This window comes from Protopterus annectens, chromosome 8.part0 (genome assembly GCF_019279795.1).
Source record: "Protopterus annectens isolate FY-2018-M chromosome 8.part0, PAN1.0, whole genome shotgun sequence".
Classification (NCBI taxonomy): domain Eukaryota; kingdom Metazoa; phylum Chordata; order Ceratodontiformes; family Protopteridae; genus Protopterus; species Protopterus annectens.
This window is the reverse complement of record NC_056741.1, coordinates 1,348,829,475-1,348,854,692: the sequence shown is the minus strand read 5'-3', so window position 1 is coordinate 1,348,854,692 and position 25,218 is coordinate 1,348,829,475. Positions and strand designations below refer to the sequence as shown.

Here is a 25,218-nt window from a genome sequence, read left to right as displayed (position 1 = left end):
AGCATCATGGCTTGTCGATCATGTCATCCCAGGCAGACAGATACTGGATCCCCTTAGAATGACACCAGAAGCTTAGCCAATTGTTGAAGTCAATCATTTTGTCCTTGTACTGTGTTATCATTCTGGGTGATGGCAGGATGCTATTCAGGGCTAGGGTCATACCTGCCTGGGCTACAAGATCAGACAGCTCCTCCATGTCCCTTTTCATGTAGTCCAAGGAGGTACGTCTCAGGTCATTCACACCAACATGGACAATGACAGAGTCATATATGTACTTGTTGTGGAGTGACCTGAGTGCATGCGTTATGTGGCGGATCCTGGCACCTGACAGGCAGCTGACAGTAACTTTCTCCTTGTTTAGCCTGGTGAGTGGAACATCAGTGTGCCTGACTATAGAGTCACCTATGACTAGAGTGTTGGGTACATTGTTATGCCTTATGGGCTGTGGTTGAGTGGCACACTGAGTTTGTGAGCTATGTGTCATTTGGGTTGTGTTGGGCGGTAGAGGTTGCTTGTGTTTCTGTTTTGGAGGTCCCTGTTGCTTGGGCAGGTTTTTACTGAGAGCCTCCGTGAATGTAGGTGTGTGTTTTGTGTTTCTATGTGTGTGTTTTGGTGGTGTAGGTTTTGAGGGACTATGTGCTGAGTGTGGTGTGGTGCAAGCGTTTACCTTCTCCTCTTGACTGTCTAGTCCAGTCTTGGGTGAAGAGAGCTTTGCTTCCAGTTTGGTATATTTAAGAGGTTAGCAAACTTCTTAAAATGAACTTGTTCTTTCTATCAAGGCCCGCAAATTGAAGGCCTTATAAATGTCACAATCAGAATCAAGGTGAGATGGTCCTAAACAATAGACACACTTTGAGTGCACGTCTGAATTTGGAATTTTACAGCCACAGGCCATGCACATTTTGAAACCCAAAGGTTTCTCACACAAAAGTAGCAAATAACAAGTAAAAAGTAAAGAATTAGTAAATGAAAAGTTTTGTTTTTTTTTTTTATATAAAACTAAAGAAAGAAGAAAATGAACAAGAAAAATACCAGCAATGGCAATGAAAAGTAGTACCTAAAAGTACAAAGGAAATACCAACAATGCTATTAAAGAAATACTCGAAGTGAGAGTATATTCTCTGTCTAGAAGTAAGGGTATGGGGAAGAAGAGCAAGAAAGATTATATTAGATATATAAACTTTAACTCACAGAAAAGAGTATGCCTGCTCGATAGTAAGCAGTGACCACGTCCATACACTAAGGCAGCAGATGAGATCTGGGGTATATTAGGTAACTAGGGAATTATGGGTTAGGGAGGAACTCAAGAGTTTGTGTTCCACGAGCCGGAAGAAGCATCCAAGTTGGATCTGAGGATCTGATCCAAACCCAACAGTCAAGGACTGAAAGGAAATGACAACATCAGATCTAATTTTAGGCACTCAGTACATCCATGGTTAGCTATTATTAGGGCCTAAACACCATATAGGTGATTACTCAATCCCATGCAGGGATGAAGAGTCAATGTTCAGCTTTCACTTAAAAATGAAGCTCCTGTTTTATACTCAATAAATCACTGTTAAGCACAGAATTCCCTCTTAGACAGAGAAACACCCAATCCTTCTTGGAGAGACATTCAGCCGTAATGGTAGAAGAAGGATATAGTTGATCCATCCCTGACAAACCTTGTAAGGACTTTATTTGTGAGTTTGAATGCTAATCAGATATTTCAGTGAAATCACAGATGAAGATCTTCGATATTTCTTTCTTCCTGTGGTGGCCTTTGCTCCTCACATCATCCATGCAGGAGAGACCTGATGCTTCCCAACTGAATTATGATCAACTCTATGGTTGATACACCTCAGGGAAAGACATACAGCATTTTTGTTGTAATAGCAATTGATATATGCCAACAATTAAATGAGAATTGCCTGTTCTTAATCCAGTGACATGCAAATGGTATAACTGAAACTGGATTTCATTTTAGTAAACGAAGTCACTGCAGTGATAAGACATAAGGATTGGATGAGATGCACAAGAGAATGCTGAAGACACTGAACATTGTTATGTCAATGGTGTGCAGAAGGCTGGGACAGAGCATCCAGACTGGCAAACCGAGGTAGTTGCTCCCATTTATAAAAAGAGGGGAGGATAGTGAATTTCAGTTACAGGGGGATCATAATCCTCAGCCTCATTAGGGAAGCATATTCCCCTGTGCTGGAAAGCAGACTTCATCTAACAGTCAATCTTCTGATTTGGGAGGAGAAATGCTGATGCTGTCCTTACCACGGAAGACTGGATCAACTCTTTGTTCTTGTACACAGGGTCATAGGAGCTTGCCAGTCTTGGCTATATGTGTTTTGTGGCCTTAGGGAAGGTATATGGCTGCATACTGCAGTATGATTTGTGTGAACAGTGCCGGGCCTAGGGATATTACAGTATGACATTAGGTCCCTATATTTCAGGACTGATAATGCTGGGAATGCAGATACAAACTAAGTCAGATATATTCAGGGTAGACCTAGATCTCCACCTAAGGTGGGCCTCATTTCTCCACCTGCTTGTGATATATATGGGCAGGGTATCAAGGTGCGGCCAAGGTATGGAGATCTAGTTTTGGAATGTTGGTGGTGGAGCTGCAACTTTACTGTTTGTGGATGAAGCTGTCTGTTTTGCCTCAAGTAATTGCCACCTCCTGCATGCTGTTCATTATTAAGTGGCTGGGATGAAAATCAGCATCTCAGATTCAAAGGTCATGCATGGTTCCTTCCTGAAAAAGAGTGAACTGTTCTCTGTAGGTGAGTTGGGGGGGGGGGGGGGCAATTGTCTTAGGTGGAGGAGTTTAAGAATTTTGGAGTCTTGTTACAATTGAGGGTAAAAGGCGTCAAGATATTAATGGCCCTACAAGCATTGTACCAGAATATTGTGGTCAAGCAAGAACTGAGTTATAGGAAGAAGCTCTTACTTTAGCAATAAGTATGTATCTTTGCCCTCATCTATGATCACAAGCTTTGTGAATTATAAAAATGATGATGGCACAGATATAAGTGGCAGAAATTAAGTTATTTTACTGGGTATCAATGTTCATTGACACTGGCAGAAAGAGAATCCTGATGATCTGGAAGGAAGAGAGAATGAAGCCACTTCTCCTCCATCATGAGAGGAGTTAACTGAGGTGGTTTGGACACCTTGACAGGATTCTCTATAGGCATCTACCATGGAGCTGTACCAGGCACAAGTAAGGGAATACGAGGGGTTGCTGAAAAGTTCTAAGCCTGATCAACTTTCTAAATTCTGAGTGTTATTTTGCCTCTTTAGCTGAAAAGAGGGTTATTTTATCTTGTAAAGTGCCAGTTTGCAGAATCGTAATGCTATGTTTTGACATTGCTTCAGATCATTGATTGAACCATGTCAATGAAAAGTATGGAATTTTCAAACGTGGAACTCCGAGCCATCATGAAGTTCCTATTCCTGCAGAAGAAAACTCCAAAAGAAATCCATGAATGTATGATGCAAACATTGAGTGAGAAGTGCCCTTCTTACTCAGATGTGAAGAAGTGGTGTGCAAACTTTCAGCATGGAGCTTTCAAGACCAAAGATGCAGCAAGGTCTGGGAGGCCTCAAATGGTATCAACTCCTGAAATTGTTGACCATGTCCATGACCTGACTTTGGCAGACTGGCGAATATCAGCTAAAACAATTGCTGAGACATTACAGATATCCAGGGAATGTGTTGGATTTATAATCCATGAGCAGCTGGGTATGCAGAAGCTGTTAGCCAAGTCAGTGCTCAAATGTTTGAATGCAGATGAGAAAAGATGTTGAGTGGAGACTTGCAAGTTGATTTTGCCAACTTTTTGGAATGACTAGTTACTGTTAATAAAATATAGTTATGACACTATGATCCTGAGACAAAACAACAGTCCATTAAATTGTGGCACTCAGGTTCACCAAGGCCAAAGAAGTTCAAGATCCAAAAGTTAGCAGGAAAGGTCATGGCCACAGTGTTGTGGGATCAGGAAGGTGTTGTAATGACTGACCATGTTCCAATAGGCCAAACAGTTAATGCAGAATACTACTGCAACTTGCTGTGCCAATTAAAGGAGGCACTGAAAGTAAAATGGAGAGGAAAGCTGTAGAAAGGAGTTCTCTTTTTGCAAGACAATGCACCTGCTCACAAGGCTGGCAAAACAATGGATGTTTTGAAAAAAATGGGGTTTGAATGCACAGACCATCCACAGTATTCACCAGATCTTGCTCCATCTGACTTTTTCCTGTTTCCAAACCTTAAAAAGAGTTTGAAAGGGCAGCAATTTTTGAGTGATTCAGAGGTGACTGCAGCAGTGGCACAGTACTTCTGTGACCAGACTTCAGACTTTTTTTTTTGACAGGGTTACAGAAACTTCAGACATGATGTGCCAAGTGTGTTGAACTTCAGGGGGAATATGTTGAATAACTTGTAAGTTTCATGGCTCCACATTATTCCGTTCTAGGTTGAGCTTAGAACTTTTCAACATCCCCTCATGAAAATTGATTAGATATACCACGGAAAAAAGGAAGGGGAATCACAACAACAGAAAGAAACAAGATGTACTAAATGAATACCTCATCTCATTCTTCTCAAAGAAATAGGCTAGAGAGGCTGCCATGGTGATATGGAGGTCAGTTGAGGGCAAAAAGTTGTGGACAGATACCAGGCTGAAAAGGGAGTAAGTGAAGAGAGAAGAATCTACCCTACGACTGGATAAGGAACAGCAATCAGATGTTGATTTCCAGGGTCCTCATGAATCTGGTCATTTTTCTACTAGATCCTTTTAAAGATATTACCAAGAGATCAGGAGCTACATAGAATTTTCTAAGGACTGGACGATGACAAGATCTGAGCCCTTAAATGGGGGGGGGGGGGTGAATAGAGAGCAGACCGAAGCAATGTGAGGGACTAGAGACCTTTATCCTAAAAACAGTAACAGGGAAAATTACACTGAAATGTACATTTACTAAGTGAACTTTCAATGCATATGGTTCAATGTTTAGCCATTTGAATGAATTTTCATTTGATGGCTGAACATAGACCCGGTTTGACTGACAGCTTCTTTTGCTCATGGGTTGCTGTCCTGGAGATTATCATCTATGAAAGCAAACAGCCTTTTCCTCAGGATCTCTTTGTAATTTTCCCTGTTACTTAGGGAATGGAACTTGATTTGCAACAGTGAGGGTGTATATGGGGGACCTAGAAGGGAAAATATAGCAAAAGATGAAAGATTTCTGAAGAAATGTATGAACATACTGGTATAGAAGATGTGAATTTGATAGTAGGAACTCTGAGAGAAGTTTCCTATAATTCTACAATGTTCAATAATAGAGCTAGACTAGACAGAAATTATATTTTACAAGAACATGTATATTTCATTGAAAGTTTCAACATACATCCAATAAATATTTCAGATCATGCACCAAAAAAAACTAAGACAAAAAGGCAGAGTAATGAAGTAAAAATGAGACACTGGTGCTTTCTCGACTACTTGTTAAAAACAAAGGAATTTAAGGAATGGGTAGTGGAATTTATTCAAGAGTTATTAGGGAAGACAGAAATTTCTTCAGAAGCTATAGCTAGTGAGTGAGATAAAATGAACATGGAGTTAAAAACAGGGTAGAAATAAAATAAAAAAGAGATATGGTTAAGAAGTGATATGAATGATTTAGAGGGGCTGCCAAAGTGCAGCTGCAGACTGCCAAATAGAAAATAAGGAAATATCTGGACAATAGGATGGCACAGTGGTGCAGCGGTTGCGTTGTTGCCTCACAGCAAGAGGTTCTTTGGTTCGACTCTCAGCTGAGGTGCCTTCTGTGCAGAGTCTGCATGTCCTCCCTGCATTCATGTGGGTTTCCTCTGGTTTTCTCCCACTTTACAAAGATATGCGTCTGGAGTATTTCTCCCCGGGCCTCCACTGAAAATTGGCTTTGTTCCAAGTCAGACCTTCCCAGTAAACAAATGTTAAATAAATAATAAATATGCATGAATTTAGAAAGACTGCTGTTACGTAACTGTTTTCTGATAATAACTCTACAGGGCAAAAACTTTTAGCACAACAACTTAGGCCATACTTTTCAACTGTCCAGCTTTTTGCAGAATGTACATATTTTTACCTCCTATGTTTGGTTTGTTTTGCATAAAATCTGTGGTTTTCTATCAAATCTCTTGGCTGATCTGAGGACTGATGTCACATAATGACCTACATTTGAGTTTCAGAGTTAATATTCTTCAGAAAAATGCATGCTAAGTCAACTCCTGTTATTCTATCACCGTTTTAAATTTATGAGAGCAATATTTAAAATCTGTCCCTATTTTTGGGCCTTTGTCCCCCATTATGTCAGGCTTTGTCCAGATTTCTTGAGCTAAGAGGTTGAGAGGTATGACTTAGGCAACAGAAAGTAGAAAGAAAAACAACCAAAGGAAAATGCCTCATCCCAGATAAACGCTCCGAAGCCACTCGAAATTAAAATGTATATAATCCAAAACGATGAGTGCAGGAGCAAAGCAGAGTCCAAAAAGCCAGAAATATATTCAAAAAACTTTAATTGATGATGAAGCTCATTTTGAGTGAAAGCGCTTATCCGACTGCAGCATTGTACTTACTCAATTAAAGTTTTTTGAATATATTTCTGATATATTTCTGGCTTTTTGGACTCTGCTTCGCTCCTACACTCATCGTTTTGGATTATATAGAAAGTAGAAAGAACCAAAAGACAAAAAAAAAAAAAAAAAAGCAGGAAACAAAAATGCAAACCGAATCCAGAAAACATATCTCTTAGTCCATTTAGTGAAACCAAACTTAAGTGCTTTCATCCTTTCTTTCCAGGAGTTTTTCCAAAGTTTAAAAAACAAAAGTTCTGGTGATGTTTTCATATTAATCTACACCAGTCAACAAAAATAAACATTTATGTCATCAAGTAGATAAAGTGGCCTCACATAAAATAGGTAAATAGCAAAACTACTTATTGAATTAAGTTAAAATTCATTAAATTAAAAACGTCAAAAACAAATATGCAAATACATAAAATAAATTCATTATTTAAATATAAACATATATATACTTTCCAAGTTGGATCACTAATAACACTGCCTTTTAAATGGTGTGATAATTAAAACTGAACACTACTAAGGTAACAGGTATAAATAACCATATTTCTATCCTGAATGAGTTGAAACGAAGGGCCACAATTTTATAGTATACAAGTTTACAGTTATACTTTAAATTTATTTGGTCTTATATAGTTAGTTTTTGAATTTGGTATATAAACAACTTTTACAACATGATTAATTTTATCATAATATTTCTATTTGTTGATTTGTTTATTTTGTTATTATTGATGTTATTTTGTACCTGATAAATCCATACAAGGACGTAGTGTTGTGGTATATTTTGAGGCAGTTTCAAGTCTTTTCAGAATATAAAATTAATGATGATAAAACAAAGGCTATAGCTGTATATTATGTACCCATACATGAAACGGTTCAGAAAAACCCATATTTATGGGGACACAATAAGATGAAGTATTTAGGAGTTTGGATTAAAAAGGATTCTGTTATGGAAGCTAAGGATATGTGGGAAGAGACTAAACAAAAGATAATACAAAAACTGAGAAACTGGGAGCTCTTGTTTATGGATCTGTATAGTAAGATACAAACAGTGAAAATGTTTTTAGTCCCTTTACCTTTATATACAGGTCAAGCATATTTTTATCAACCAGTGAAGAAGTTGTGGATAATAATAAAGAGTTAAAGGAATTTATCTGGGAGGGGTAAGTTGATCCTCCCAACAGAACAAAGAGGCTTAGGATTACCTGATTTGAAGGGATACTACACAATTACGGCTCATATGCATAACACACGCAGAAAGTTATAATTCAAAGTGGAAATGGATTATGATGATGGAGAAGCAGGGGGGAATTCAAGAAAGAAGGAGAAAGTGGGATTTTGGAAGCAGATCTTTAAGGAAAATAACAACAGCCATACAGAGTATTATATTCATTAATTAAAAAAAAGTATTCTAAGTACTAAACCAACATGAGAATGGAGAAAGGAGATTTCGCTGAAAGGGATGACTGCAAGAAAGGACACAGAGAAAAGGCAAGAGGGGGCTGGAATTTACTGGTGAAAACCCTCAAAGGAACCAAGGAACTGGGAGCAAATAAATAGACAGGGAAAATAATGGAATGGGATGAGGCCAAAAAGACATTTGGACTGCAGGCTAGAGACTGTATTCCCTATTAGGGATTGATATCAGGGTATAGGCAAAGAGAACTTGATAGAGGAATCTAAAGTGAAAGACCTGCTCTGATAGAGTTTTAATTGAATCTAGAACAGAAGAAAAAGGGGTAATTAGTAGGGTATATGAAATAATGCATGGTATCTGTAAGAATTAATCAGAGGAGGTTAGAAAACTTTAGGAAGAGAGAGTGGTTAAGCCATTTACAAGGGGATAATGTGAGGACATATGTCTAGAAGGTTTAGGATTTTTGCTTAGAAGTGTTTGCATAAGTATTTTTATACCCCAAGCAAACACCAAATAATTTTTCCTCGGGTAGTCAGCAAATGTTGGGGGTGTAATAGGAAAGAAAGAGGTAACTGTGAACATATGTATTGGGAGTGTAATAAGTTGGCAGACTTTCAAATGTCCCTACAGAGTATTCTGTCAAAATATTGGGTGGACAAATGGGTGCAACTAAGGAAATGATTCTTTTGAGACAGGGCACAGGATCAGAATTGCCTCGACATAATAAGGCCTTGTTAAGTTTAATTCTGGTGGCTGTCATAAAAGCAATTACTAGAAAATGGAAATCAAAGTCTAACCCAACTACATTTGAAGTACTGAACATTGTAACAGAGAGAAGAACTGGAAGTGGAATCTTTTGAAAAGTGAAGGAACAAATTACACAGAAATTAATGGAAATTGTGGGAACAATACATGTAGAATTATGTTCACGAGGAAGAGTGAGGTTTAAGGGAAGGCAAGACTTGAGGAATTTATCTAAGTTTGGACTAATGATAATTATAAAAAAGAGCATAAGGTGTGTATCATGTTAATATGGTTTGTTTTCTTTTATATTAACATATGTTTGATTGTTACTTTGTTTACTGGCAGGACAGAGAAGGTTGTGGACAGAGACAATGTCAGAAATAAGGAAAATGACTACTGAAATAATTTAGGAGACTCTTCTGAGTCTAATACTCTATGTTTTTTACCCATTTCACATATGTCTAAGGGGAAAGAGAACAAGGTCACTATCTTTGCTGATAACACAAAGGTAAGTGCAGCAGTTTTGGCTGAGTAGCAAAAAGGTGTAAGTTAAGACTAGGAAAGTCTAACAAAGTTCCCATTAAAATGGCAGTCAATGTTTAGTGGGGAGAAATGCAAAGTCCTGCAGTTGAGCGACAACAACCCTGGTATAAAATGCTAGCTGAAGGGAGTGGAATGTATGGCATCAGAACAGTTAAAGCAGCTTGGAGTGCTGATCTCACCTGGACCAGAACATCAGCAGCAAAGTAAGAGAAGGGTGACAGCAATGAACAAAATAATGGTAGGTACCCTCAGTGGAATATCTTCCAGAATAAAAACATTTAATGCTAGCACTCTACCTGGCACTGTTCAGGCCACGCCGTAAAAACTGTGAGTAGATTCAGAGGCCATACAAGGGAGGGAACCTTCATGCTGCTGGAAGGAGTCCAACAAAAAATTATAAAATTAAACTAAATGGGTATGACCAGAAAGTATAGGAGTGGAAGCTTTTATCACTAGATGGCAGCAGAAACAGACAGGACATTGTGTGGGTGCACACGATCATGGTGGGTGATATACGTGTGTGTGTGTGTGTGTGTGTGTGTGTGTGTGTGTGTGTGTGTGTGTGTGTGTGTGTGTGTGTGTGTGTGTGTGTGAGTGTTACCCTGAAAAGATAGGCTATACTTATTGGAGGAGGACTTAATAGCCACTGACACTGACTGGATCTCTGGTGGTACTTCTTCTCAGGAAAGGTTGTGGAATGGATGATGGAGAGGGAATCCACAAAAGGTATTTAGGAGCGCAAAAATAGAAGACGTGGAGAAAGTGTTGAAGAATTAGAATATTAACATACTTAAAGCACAGACTTGATAGGTTTATTCTCCCATTATGCTTTCAGACAAAATCTAATTAAATTTCTTAAACTTAAAAATGTTTACAAGGAGGTCAAACGTACATCTGCAAAAAGGGATAGTATCCGGTTTTAACAGCAAAAGAAAAAAAACATTCTAAAACATTTACTGAAAGGTATAATAATGAAAATCCCTAGAAATGGGCCATTTCTCTTGCCCTTGTCTAAATTAACTGTGTAACTATCTGGTATTGTAAACTTTTTTTTCTAAACAGAAACACTCTGAACTACTTCATGGAGAAGTACAAGCATTTCCAGTGATGCTTTGCAGTACTGTAATTACATAGCTGTATTGTTCTCTACAACATGCAGACAGTGCTTTTCAGGGTAACCCCTTCATCACAACTGATTTAGGCTTCTTCATATTTGTGATTTACTTTGTTGTTGTTACTATGCCCTTATAAAGAGGCAACCAGGTAATACTGGGTCCCTGGGAGCACAGGACAGTTCTTTCCTTGTTTAAGGATGGTAAGTATTCCAGCTGTAACATACTGATCATATAATAAAAATGTGTATATGCAAATCTGCTCTCTTGCCCTTTGCTGATTTGGCACCACACAGTTATGATTAATAGCTGGGATTAATTAATGGGGATTTGCACATATTTTAGGCATAAACTTGTTCATTGTCACATTTAAAAGCATCTGTATATCAACACAAGGAAAAACAAAAACAAAAAAATGCTTCATTTATGTTGTGGTCAGCTCCTTAGTAAAATACAAAAAACAGAACTTTGCATTATATATTCAACAACCATTCATGACAATGGTCTTTACTAGTTGCTCTGACAATTCATTTAATATGCTTCCTACATTAAATTATGCATATAAAGTTAATGATGCATAAAATGTAAGGATAGCTGTACACCATGGAAGAGTTTTAAATACAACCACCCATTCTTATAGTGCTATTTAACATCTTAAACTAGATAAAACTAAGATATTTGTGAGTATAATAGGTATGCCATAAAATATATTGATACCTTTGATCGATTATGAGTTTCTTTAACTAGCATACCAAATCTATATGTAATCTCCTGTCATAATAATTAAAGGGGAGACATATTGTTCATCTAGTTTTCAGATATAAAGAAAAGTTATTCATTGATTCGAGTAAGATCACGTAACACTGAGAGTAATGAACTTCCTCCATACTCCTAGTGTTGTATGATTTGTACTTAGTATAGTAAGAGAAAAGAAAGTTTGTGGGAGTGTAAATGTTGTTTTCAAACTTTTTTGCTCCGGTTGATAATCTGCAAAAATTGACCAATTTTATTATTCAACAGAACTAGTTCCAATAAAAAGATGTTTTGCCATATATTCCCCCTGAGTCTAAATGAACCAGTGACATTTTGAGATGTCTAATGTTTGTTGGGGATACAATTATTGGTTAGATACTGCATTTTACTGCTCTGATAAAGCTATGACAAAACATTGTAACATGAACTTACATTTCAAGCTGCAAGAATTTCTTACTTAGGAAACTGGTGAGAATCCTTTTAGGGAAGGATATAATGCTAAGGAATGCCTTCTATATTGCAAAGTACAGTAACTGAGAATTTGCATCCCTCAAAGGAAAATAAAAGTTTAGTCTTTCATGTAGACTTAAACATTTATCAACCCCGTGTGTGTGTGTGTGTGTGTGTGTGTGTGTGTGTGTGTGTGTGTGTGTGTGTGTGTGTGTGTGGTACAGAAATAAAAGTTAAAAAAAATCACAAATCTTAGAAGAGCAGTTTGGGACTGTTCCCATATGTGATTCAGACTATAATCATTTGATTTTTGGTTACTTATATTTGATGATCTCTGTTAGCTGGATAAGGACAGTCGCTTAGTAACAGATTAAATAAATATATGGTATGTTATCTGAAAAGGAAATGTATTCAGTCAAAATAAAAATAAAAAAGCAAGTTGTTTTACATATTTTTGATTTGAAATAATACGGATAGGTCTTTGTCCTTAAGGAGGAAGCATGTTAAATTAATTGACAGAACTAGGAAAGTTCATTGGCATGACTGATTGCTGCTACCTGCATTTCATTAAGAGCTGAAAAAAACATAGAAGAAACCATTGTTTTTTCTTATTGTTTAAGTATAGTTGTGTTTACTGTGGGCAAAGCTTTTAGATCCTGAATTTTAACTGGAATAGTCTTTGTGTTTCTAACTTGGATTGAAGCTCCATGTAGGATGTCAGGAGAACAGAACATGTCCCATTTCTTTGATATTTTTATGCATCTAAGAATCAAGAAGCAGACCTGAAAAAGCTAACCATGTGAGAAAGGTCAGGGATGATGGTTAAGGAGTTTTATACTGCATCAGACCAACATAATTGCCATTTAAATATTTCTTATGAAGCTTTAATTTATAATGTAGTTTAATTCTGATGCATGTCTGATACACAGAGGGCCCCAAATTAATTTGTCAGTGCCATTTTTCCTTTATAGCTCAGTTATCCATCCAGTGCTATTTCTTGCACAGCCTAGAACTGTGGTACTGATGTCAAGCAATGGTCAGACAAAAGGGAGAAAAAGCATTAAAACAACTACTGAGAAGAAAAGGGTTTGCAGTATACTTGATAAACTGTGCAAATAAAACTGGAAGCATATTTAGAATTTGAAAGGACTTGCTAAAAATTATTTTAAGTGTTTCATGACGAATGGCATAAGCAGGATTTAAACCTGTGAATATGTGCTGGTTTATAGCAGTGTGTTATGAAATAAGTATAGCCAGTTACCCAAATATATGTTCTTTGACATACTACAAGTGAAACAGAGTGTAATAGAGATCTACTAGACAGTTAAGTAAGTTCAAAAGTACTGAATGGCTATGGTACAGTGAATCTGTTTCTTACTTTTTTTTCTGTAAGGCAGGAATCCTGGCATGCATACAAGGTAAGTCTATCTGATGTGCATTGTTGCAAGCCTTTGGTGTCTGCTGCGCTTTGCTTATACATACAAGTGTACTCTCTGCATCTAGTCACACATGGAACAGGAAGTGGGTCAGCAAGACCACAGTACTTGCAAGTGCACAGAATTTGAAAGAAGGTTACAAAACCAGATGTCACTGCTTCATCTGCATTTATTCTTCTGACATAACATACACCCAGCCAAACAGAATAAGATTTTTTGTTACAGTTAACCTGCCCAATTATTGCATCAGATTCACCCCTCCTACCTTCCCCACTGCTCTACCTGCCCCAGGCCTTCCGGAAATGATTGGTTGGTTCAGTATGCACCACCCATTCCAGTATGAACCTTATTCCACCTACCACCCTTTCTGTGTGAAAACTTTCTTCTCATTTTCTTGACCTGTTTTAAATCTGAGGATTTCCTCATGTTATTACCCTATTTTCTTTTGCTGCCACTTGTATCTTTAAATCTTTGACTTCTACTTTTTAATTCTTGTAAATAATTTTAGCAGTACCCAAGGACAATATGAGAATTTGTTTTTTTAGATCAGCTGTCCTGCAATGATTTTTTTTTCTTTACACAAAGGAGTTGATTGATCTTGAACAGTATTTATTTATTTTTATTTATTTTGTTGTACTGATGCTTAACTGGCCAACATCAAGCTTGCAAACCATGCTGTCTTTCACCACCCTAAATTGATCAGTGTTACTTACCAGCCCCCTATACCGGTCCCCTCCCAAGTATAGGGACCCTGTAAATACACCCCTGATCTCTAAATATGCTATCTGTGAGATCACACCAGCTCTGGATGAAGGGAATCAATGTATTTGCCTTTTCTCCAAGGTGGTGCAACATTGGATTTAGTATATTTGGGAAAAGAACCATGAGGATGAAGGCTCTCTACAAGAAAAGAAAAAAAAAAACAATTATAGTCAAACTGTCATGTTTAACAGTTGTTAGGATGGCAAACTTATTAGCATCAGTATGCTTTTCTTCCAGTACAGCCATCATGACAACTCTTACTTCAGTACATTAGAGTAAATTCTGCAGTTTTCTTGACATTTGTCCGCATAAAGTTCATAGACAAATGAATGTGCTTCAGAATAATTTTCATCACACTGCTACTTGCAAATGCAGAGATGGGATGTCTCTTTTAAAACACTGGCATTACTTCTGTGTAATGGTACTGTAAGTAGGAAATCTTATAGATGATAAGATCATAGGATCATAGATTCATAGGACATTACTAGGCTAATGGCCCTAGGGCCCTTACAAGCCTAGCCAAGTTCTGCCCTTGTTTCCATGATCAGCATCTATTGCCCCTGTCCAAGAGAGACACAGGTAGAACCCCTGGCGTGAATTTGCAGTTACCCATCCAATCATCCAGAATTTCTCCTTATTTAGCCTGGTGAGGGGGAAGTCTGTGTGTCTCACTATAGTCTTCTATGACTAAGTTATTTAGAGTGAATGTGCTTTGCCTTATGGGCTTTGATAGTGAGACACTTGTGCTTGTATCATTCTGTGTATTGTGTGTTTTGGGTGTTACGGTTGGTTTAGTATGTACGTTGTTTGGAGGTCTCTCTCTCTTTTTTTTTTTTGTACAGTGCTCTTTTGGATCCCACAGAGATATATGTGACTGTCAGTCATTCTTATTTGGAACGCTTCTCAGCTTTTAGCTCACACCCACACTGTTCCCCATCCTTTCCTGCTTACTTCTAACATCTTTTTTGATTGTTATGCCTTCCATTTATGATTCTTTTCTATTCTCTATTTCTGCCCTGCATTAAGCATTTCCTTACCCTCTACCAATCCAGCTCCTCTCATATCTGACTCTGCCTTCTTCTGCCATTCTGCCTGCGCCCAGTTCCTCTTTTGCCTGCTTATGCTCCCTTTGTGCCATTTCCTTTGCTCTTTCCCTACTTGTCTCTGGCTCCATACTTCCCTTCACTACATTTAGCTAATACTTGTTTCAGTACTCAATTACATTCTCTTTTTCAGTCAGAGTCTGACAGGTCACCCCTCTTTTGCACGTCTCTGTCTATTCTTTCTGACAACCACCTCTTGTACATCCTTTTTTCATCTTCCCGTATGCCTCATCACATGCACACACACACACACACACACACACACACACACACACACACACACACACACATACACACAACACCTGCTCTTCTCCATATATCTGCCCCTCTAGTCTCTCTACACTCCAGTGCAGCCCACATCTTCTTCCCCTAACACAGCCTTTAACTAGAACTCTTTCAACACGCCCTTCAATTACTAAACCCTGATTCTCACTACAAAAAAAAAAACACAATGACCATACACTTCTTTAAATGCTGGTCCCAGGTACTCCTGCACAGAACCTGGTAAAATTCACACTGACTACCTAAATAAGACCTGAGGGCAGATTAAGCAGAGCAGGACACAAACAATTCTGTGTTAACAATGTCTGGCTCTAAAAAAATATTTCATATCATTTCAGACTCCTTCAAAGCTTTCCACTGTGCTGATATTTCCAGTACTTTACCTGTAATGGAATATCTCCAAATTTACCTTCAGACAGCCACAGACAAGAGATATATGCTCTGATGACCACAATGGCAGCAGTGATACGTGATATGTTAGACAAACAATGGTCTGTCATATTCTCACGATTCTTACCTTACATTTCAAACCTCTCACAGAGCAGCAGTAATGAAGTGAGAGGGCAACCATACGTTACATCTTCATTGTATGTGTGGCTGCCACAGACTGTTAAAATGGCTGTCCAGCTTTTAAATGGCAAATTTCCATGAGAAGATTAAACTGTTGCCTCTCTAGTGAATTTGGAATCAAAAACATGATCTCACTTTCCTGTGCAATAAACAGATTGCTTCTGTTTGTCCAACGAAGCCAACAAATCCTAATCTTGATAACAAAATTACAGTGGAGTTATTGAGTGTGCCACCTTGTGTAGCTATACCTGCTGATCTGTACCATACCGTAGAATTGTAATTAAGAACAATATGAGTGAAGTACAGTGATAGCCAGACTCGTATTTATCAGTATGGTCCTGCTGGCCTGCTTCACAACATGGCACTAGTTTTGATTGCTGTCTGTAGGCATCTTTCAGCTAAATGTCCTTTCTGCTTACTGTGCTTCTCTCTCTCTGACCTGCTGACTTTTGTATACTATTTTGTGCATCTGCAAAGCTATTATTTAGTGATGTGCACTGTAGTATCTAGTACTACTGTATCATACAAAATATTATTAATAAATAACTAGCTAAAAGGCCATAATTATATGATAGTTATTCCATGGTGTTGCTTTTTTTCTCTCCAAGTTAAACTATAGCATTGGTAGGTATCAGTTAAAACTAGGTTGTTTATTTATTTTTTAGGTGATGAACTGTTAATTCATCAGTAATTGGTAGTAAGTTGAGACCAATACCAAGGGCAACAGCTGGACAGATGCAGGGAATGCAAACACATTATGAAAGTGTCCTGGCACTATCTGCCAGATGGTTGTGTATGATATGAATTCAACTTCCACCTCTGAAGAGCTTCTTTTATGTGCAGGTGGAGGTCAGGAAGACTGAGTGTGAAAAGATCCTGTTCAAGACCTCAGTAGTTGAGGTGGGGGTAAGGAGCAGTTGGCCCAAAGGTGGTCGGTGCTTGTCATGGCAGAAACCTAGGGACCTGCTAGTGGACTCTTGCAGAGAAGGAAGCCATCAAATTGAAGAAAGAAGCCTTCCCTAGTAGGGGACTCCTTATCTGACTGACAAATACTGACAGGTGAAGAAGGCAGCAGCTGTGGTGGTCACCAAAGTTAAGACACATGTGCAGGAGGAATATGAAGGAGCCAAAGGAAACATCTTTCAAAGAGGTGTTAGCCAACCACTGGGAGACTTTTGCGGGGGTAGGGGTTGAGGGACATTATCCAGACTGTTTTCATTATGGGTGATGAAATTCTGATTTTGACTTGAAATGTTTGCAGGAGTCAGGAGGCAGAAGCAACACTTTCAAGAACTCCTGAATCCTTGGGCATGCCCTCCTTTAACAGTTTCTGGAATAGCTAATAGGATTTGACCCATTTCTGTAGGTCAGTTCCAAAATTAAACAGCTGTAAAGAGGTAAAGCTGCAAGTGTGGAAGAGATCCATCTTAAATGGTGAAGTTGCTTGAAATTGTTGAGGTTACATGGCATAGTGTCTTTTTTCAATGTTACAGAGAAGATGAATGAGACATTACCTCTGGAATGGCAAACTGGGAGTGTGTCTCCAATTTCAGAAAGAAGAATGTGACAGAGTGCTTCAGTTATTCAGGAACATGGTTCTCAGCATATCTGGAAAAGTCTATATCAGGGTGCTGGAAAGGAGACTCAGTCTGATAGCTGTGCCACTGATTCAGGAAAAGCAATGCAGACTCAATCCTGGCTGTAAAACAGTGGCTCAACTGTTTGCCATCTCATAGGCATTGGAGGGGGTCAAGAAGGTTTATTAATACAGTCTACATGTCTTTTGTGGACATGGACAAGACATATGACTATGAACAACAGAATCCCTGTCCCAGGGTCCAAGCACTACTGCTGCTGTATGCCATTTGTCCCTGAATTTGCAGAGTGTGAGTTGTACCCACATTGTAGATTTAAGCTGAATGCATTCAAGGTGAGCAGAGGACTCTGCTAAGGGTGAGTTTTGGCTCCTATTCTTGGTTTTCAGAAGTATCAAGGTGGAACCAGTGTTAGAAGAGCATCCAATTTGGAACCATGAGTGCTACATCTTTGTTTTTCTGTAAAAAAAGTTGTCTTCTTGGCCTCAAGTGACTGGCCCTTGGTGTGCACCATAACAGTTTGTTGCTAAATGAAGGAGTGACTGGAATGACGATCAGTATCTCCAACTCATAAATCCTGGAAAAGAATGGATTCATGTCTGCCGAAACAAAAGAAGTGACTGTACCAAATGGAGTAGTTTATAATTATTTTGAATCTTATTCAAAACTGAAAGTACAGGGGATTGGGAGATTGCCCACTAGTTGGTTGCCGCAGTAGTTCTGCAAACACTATATAGGAGTGTGATGGTGAAACAACAGCTGAGGGATAGGACAAAGTTCTTAGGCTACTTGTCAGTCTGTGTCCCATTGTCATGTATAGTCATAAGCTTTGTTTGATGACTGAAAGGATGAGATCACAGATATAAATGAAGGAAATAAAGTTCCTTTGTAGGGTGGATGGTCTTCTTACCCATGTTATGAGAGAGAAGCACAGCAGTCTGAGAGGATCTTACAGCAAAGTGACTGTTCCTATGGGTTGACAGCAGACATTTAATGTGGTTTGGGCACAAAGCAAGGATACACACTCCTATCCCCTGATAAAGGTCCACTAAAAAAAAAGCCTTAGGCCAGACCCAGGACACAAAGAGAGAGATTATATATCCTAGCTTGCATGGTAATGCCTGGAGATCCTGGGCAGTTTTGCTAGGAATTGAGAAGTCTGATCTGTTCTTCTCAGCTTGCTTCTACTCTCATCTTTAATGGGACTAGGACATCTGCTTTAAAAAAAAGATGCACAGATTTTTCTTTTGTTACATGTGCAAGAATATTTCAGCAATTGTACATTTTTGTAAATTTTTATACCTCTCATTTGTGTTTCAAAAACTGAATCCTCCCATCTAATCACACCATGTTTATTATGAAGGCAGTATATTTAATGGAAAACAATTTTATGCACTACTTACTATAAACTCAGAGCAGAGACTGAATCTACAAATTCACTGTCATTATTCAAGAAAAATGACTTATGGCTGCAATTATTGCAACTGTGTTGAGGTTAATAAAGTAAATCAATATACTTACAGTATGTTCCAACAACAAACAAGACGTGAACCTAAATGAAAGCTGTGCTTCTAATGAAAATGTCTGGGAAATTAATATTTATTTAGGAAATAGTCAAAATGCTGACACAGAAACAAACTTGCACTTAATTTGTATTTACCCTTGCTTCAAGGAAACTGTACAAATGGAAACTGTTTCCTCCCACCATCACCCCTCCACCGACATGCACACACATTCTTTGACTGTAGGTGATATTCATACTGGTTAGTAGTAGTTTAGCAGTGCCAAAAGAAATATTCAGTTTTAAATAAGCGCCATTGGATCTTTTAGAGCCAGCTGAACTACCAATAACTCAAGCTAGTGGGACTTTAATTTTGTCTCATTAGAAGGACAGCAGCATCGTAACAGTGAGGCACCCTCCACAGACTCACTTTATGTGCACTGCAGTTTCAGTACTGAAAATTAAATCTAAGCATCTAGTCTGGGAAAGAATCCACAACCATCTGGTCTTTCCATCCCCAATCAAAGTGTGCTACCTGTTAACCTCTTAAGTCACTGATACAGCCTGAAGTAGTTTGCTTTGTATATTGTAGTACCATTTGTGGTATAGCTTTCCCTTCCGAAATGCTTTAGGTATTCATACGAATTATGTACATGAAGGGGAACTAATCCAATTAAAGCTCTGATTAAAAGATTAAATTCAATAGTGCAATGTGAGGTAATTCCTGATAATTACAACATGCCCATGTGATTACAGCTTTACCTATATTGCTGCAAAGAGTTTATTTAACTCAGGAGCATTCTGTACCATTTGGGTGTTATCACGTGCAAGGGAGGTGGCAACATTTTCAACGTAGTACTGAATCCATAAATTTGCATCTTGTTTCGGTTGTTGCCTAACTTCTGAATGGAGTGCCAGAAGTGAGAAACTTTAAGATTAGTAACCCAGATATAGGAAAGAAATTAAAGTAGAGGCAGATATACGAAAAAAATTAAACCAGCACCGTACTGAAAATTTTATTTGCAAAACAGCATAACTATTCTGGGAAATAGGGCAGTAATTCACAAAGTTTATGGTCAGACATGGAAAAAATCTCTCTGTCTTTAGACAATAGCTTCACAACGTGTCACTGTTGTGATGCTATGGAAGGCAACTGGACTTGCTGTCAGTTTGTATCACTAGCTTACAGTCAAATGTTGATCTTCAAAATGTGTTAGTTGAGGCAGGTAAGAGGATCTTTCTCTTAGTGGAAAGCAAGCCAACAACAGAAAAAAAATGTGACTGAGCAGGTTGGAAAATTTTGCAAATGCTATACAGACATGTAGTGAATGCATCATCAGTCTGCCAGAAGAGATGTAAGAATATACCTTTTAATTCTAAGAGACTGGTTAGGCAAATAGTTCATATATGATTTCTGAATCTGGATCAGACAATAAAGGCATATAAAGTTACCAAGAGAAACTAAATAATTACGTAGAGTCAAGAACTGTATTGTTCGCTGCTGGAAAAAGCAGCAGTAACTTCATGATGGTCGGCTGATGTTAAAGCTTCCACATATTAGTCACAAAGTACTTCACTGGAAAAATAGGTCTGACTATGCAAGAAGGGTGCTCAGAGCCATGTTGTATATGATAATCTGTTCACAGCTCAACAGTTACTGAGGACAGAGTTTTTTGTTTACAGTTTTAATACACTCCTGAAACTGGACTGAATTACATCAGTGGAAAAGGAAGCTTGAAGAAGATGTATAGTTTGGTGACTGGTGAAAAACTTTGAATCCTAACAAATAGATAACCACCATAAGAAATGAAAGTCATAGTACCCATAATGACAGATCTGAAAAAAGTCCATCTTTTATAACCAGCAGGATTGACGAAACAGACCATTAGGACTGCACAGCAGATACAGAGTTCTCAGGATCCACATACAAAGAACTACGTTAGGCACACTTTTGGCCCAATTTAGTATTTCTAAAAGGAACAAACAGCTGATTACCTTTGTAAAAATATATGATTCTTTTTAAGCTGCCAGCAGACATCCATTCATTGAGGTAGATTCTTGCATAGTGATGAATGAGGATGGGCAGGTTTGTGATATGTTACAAATGCATTTCTCCAGCCAGCTTTGGCCTAAAACAGGGGTTATTCTAATCATCTCACAATGATTTGTGGAACATCGAGTAAGCAGCTCTGTGAGGGAAAGCCTGAAACTTCTTCTGGCAAAATTAATGTCCAGAAAAAACAGCATCTAAGAGGACAAAAACTTTAGCTCTGCAGAGTCACCAGTTTCAAAGGGAGGAAGTGTGAGCTTTTGGATCATGAAGTCAATGTCTCAAAGTGAAACTGGATCCTCAACTGAGGCCTAATGTGGAAAGGTCCATTTCAAAGGGCAGAACGTCTATTCCAACATCGAAAACTAGAAACGGCAGCTAAGTTTAACTTGACGGAGGAATACCTGAGAGAAGAATCAAACATTTTGGAAAGATAGTCCAGAAAAACATGTCAAAATGTAGTTTCAAAGAATAAGAAGAGGATATATGAAGGCATCATTAAATAAGCACTTTAAAGAAATGAAGAAGAAGATGATAAAATGGAAAAAACAAGCTGTCTTCAAGAAGTCTGGCAACAGACAGGGAAACTTCCAAACAAAAACAGGCATAATAAAAGACAAAGATAGGAAAGGGACTTAACAGAAGCAGATAGAAAAGAAGTGGCAGGAACATACATCAGAACTATGTAAGAACAACACTTATATCAACTGGACATACAATAGTATGATCACTGATCTACAGTCAGACGTCCTGGAGAGTGAAGTTAATTGAGATAAACAAGACTGCAGAAAGTGATGGAACTCTAGCTGAATTGTTTAAAATCCTACAAAATGATGCTATTGCATTGCTGCTTGGAATTTACCAGCAAATTTGGGGAAAAAAACAACAATAGTCATTGTAATGAAAAAAGTCAGTTTATGTTACGCCAATTCCCTTAAAAGGACTGTGCTACAGACAGCTCAAATTATAAGAAAAACTGCACTAGTTTCTCGTAGTAACAAGGTGATGCTCCATATACTGAAAGCTTGACTCCAGCAATATATGCACCGAGAAATATCAGATGTACATCTTGGTTTTACAAGGTGCACAGGCACCAGAGATCAGATTGTCAACATTCACTAGATAATAAAGCAAAGGATTTCCAAAAAATATTTATCTCTACTTTACTGATTTCTCTAAAGCCTTTAACAGTGCAGACTATAACAAACTGTGGCAAGTTCTTAGAGAAACAGGTAATGTTATTTACCAACTGAAGAATACACCTGTAGAATAAGAAGAAATACAAAAAATAGGAAACAATGTACTAGTTTATGATTGGGAAAGGACTACAAGAAGGATGTGTGCATGTGTGTGTGTATATATATATATATATATATATATATATATATATATATATATATATATATATATATATATATATATATATATATATATATATATATAAATATTATCTGAAGTACAGGCTAACACAGAAGGACTTTGGCTAACGAAGTTCGCAGATGACTGCAAACTAGGAGCCATAGTCGAGTCTCCTAATGATGTGGACATCCTACAGAAGGGCCTCACTGAGACAGATGCTGGTGTCAGAGCCATGGCCTCAAGCTCAATGCCAAAAAGTGCACTGTCATCCCCTTTCGTAAAAACTCTGTACCCATGAAGTACCACATAGGCAGCAGCCTACTTAACACTAAATGTGTGATAAGAGACACTGGGACCCAGGTGGACAGTAGTCTCTCCTTTGATAATCACATCGCCACAGTAGTCAGGAAGTCCTTCTATGTGGCACGCCTCATCACAAAAGGGTTCGCATCCAGGAAAAAAGAGGTCATTGTTCCCCTCTACTCCACATTCATTAGACCCATTATAGAGTACAATGCCCCTTTTGGAATGTACCTCACAAGACATCTACAGCAGCTGGAAAGGCCACAGAAGTACCTCACAAAGAGGATTCCTGGCCTCAAACAGATGCCCTACACTAACCATCTCAAAAAACTCCAACTTTACTCCGTAGCATATCACCTACTCTGAGGTGATCTCTGCCAAACATATAAAGCTATGTCAAACCCAGAGCTGTTGGACATGCTACACCTAAAGAAATCCCAATCCCTCCGAGCTACATGCTCTAGGGACCTAAACCTTATCACCACAATAAACAAAACATGCTGGAGGGATAGATTCCGGTCCCAGAGACTTCCCATACTCTGGAGCAAGCTACCCATCTATGTCAAGCAAAGTTCCTCATTAGCACTCTTCAAGAAAAATCTTGATATGTGGATGGGAAATAGAAAATACACCCCGGGGATCACTTCTGTGGCTCTGCTTGACAGTGGCACAGGAAAATAACTTCTTGGGTGACATAAGCCAGGGAACCTTGTTGGCTAGGCTTACTTAGGCCCTTGGACTGATAGCCTAGAACCTACCTATGAACCGATATATATATATATATATATATATATATATATATATATATATAAATAACACACATACATACATACAAATACTTCAAGCACTGGCATTAATGATCTTCTAGCCTGCCAATATACCAAAACACTTGTTCCCATAATGTGTCCAGGCTGTTCTTAAAAATATCTAAACTAATACTTGCTTTAATGTAATTTGGTAGTCTGTTCAATGCATCAGCTGCTCTCTTACAGAACCAATTAGTACACTTCTCATTCCTACAAAATCTTCTACATAGGTTGTCTGAGGATTCTTTACTACTTTTTGTTAACCCCAAACATTCCCAGAGGAGGTAGTTGTCTCTAAATGCCCTATATACCTGAATAAGCTCTCCTCTTAGATATATTTTCCTTCCTCTCTAAGGACTTGTGAAAACTTTAAAAACTTGAAAACTCAGCTACATTCCTACCTTTCCTCTAACAGGAAATGCAACTGCACTCTCCCCACCTAGCCTAATAATCAATCCACCCCTTAAACTACTGACTAACTCTGAGTACAAGCTAACTCAACATAAATGTATATATTGTAAATAACATAATTGTACGTATTATAAATAACTCATCCCGCCTTTTTTTTCTTTTTTTTCTCTCTTTTCCTTCTAAGTCTTTATTCTCCCTCTCAATTAAGTTACCACTGTCACCCTAAATATTTAGTTACTATGTAACCAAAGAATTTATTCCTGTTCTCTAGCATGGAATGAAATTGTAATTGTGTCTTCTTTACTATGATTGTATATGTAACTAAACTATGTAATGCAGAGCTTTTCTCCCCGGGCCTTCACTGAAAATAGGCCCCCTGAGCCCAGTGGACCGCCTGGTCATCAAACTGGAAATAAATAAATAAATAAATCTATAAGAAACACTGTACAAGTTCTTAGTCTTTCATAATAACTTAAATTTTCACATCCATGGATGCCTTTGATATAATTCTCCTGTAGTCTTTTCAGTTTACTCATGCTTGTTTTCTTATAAGGTTTCCATATTGTTATTCCATACTCAAGTTTCGGTCTAATGTAACTGACGAACAATGACTTCATCATTTCTGATTTCCTAGACTTTATAAATATTTTTATGCAACCTATAGTTCTATAACTATCGTTAATCAATTGGCTGATATGATTAGAAAAACTCAAAGCTGGCTCTACCCACATACCCAGGTCCTTAAATGAATCTACAGATTCAATCACTGTGTGCTGTATTAAATAATCACCTTTCAATATATGTCTCCCAAATCTCATATGCTTAGTTTTTGATGAGTTAGCATATTATTCTCTTGTGCCCAAATGGTCAATTTAAAGTTCTTTTACAGGCATGCCTTATCTGTAACACTGTATCAATCTGTGTCAGTTTTCCCAATTTCTGTAATCTGCCTATAGACTGTAGAACATATCAGATGAAAAATTTAGGTCTGAAAGATACAATCTAAACAAGTAAGGGGCTAGGACAGAGCCCTGCCCGGTGGGACATCCAAACTGTAACCAAGTGTTTTATCTGTTCAGTTACTGTATGATATTTGCCATATCCTTTTTGTGAGCCATGCAGCTGTCCATCTTATCAAGAGTAAGTTGCTACCTAGTTGTTCTCATTTATTGATTGGTGTTTTATGTATGACCCTGTCAAATGCTGAAGTTAAATCTATATAATTTACACAATAGGACAATTTTTCATCCATAGCTGTTATTATATTGCTATAGAACATAATGTTACAAGTGGTAATAGATCTATTTTCAACATATGCATCTTGATATATAGTTTCAAGTCCCAACCTATCCAGTATTACCTTCTCCATTATTTTCCACATCATGAAAGTAGACTTAGGGAT

At 38.0% G+C, this 25,218-nt stretch overlaps 1 protein-coding gene across 8 annotated transcripts in view; it reads left to right on the top strand.

The window, feature by feature from the left end:
• LOC122809420 (hepatocyte cell adhesion molecule-like) overlaps positions 1–25,218 on the top strand; it is a 358,687-nt gene that overhangs the window by 207,991 nt on the left and 125,478 nt on the right. For 4 of the 8 annotated variants that reach the window (XM_044080912.1, XM_044080909.1, XM_044080904.1 and 1 more), the window contains one exon: positions 13,036–13,056. The exons of 1 other annotated variant lie outside the window; for it this stretch is intronic. In XM_044080912.1, coding sequence (XP_043936847.1) covers positions 13,036–13,056 — 21 coding nt within the window. Of the gene's footprint in view, positions 1–13,031; positions 13,057–25,218 lie in introns of all 8 variants that reach the window. 3 more of the 8 variants (XM_044080911.1, XM_044080906.1, XM_044080907.1) reach the window with 1 other exon arrangement.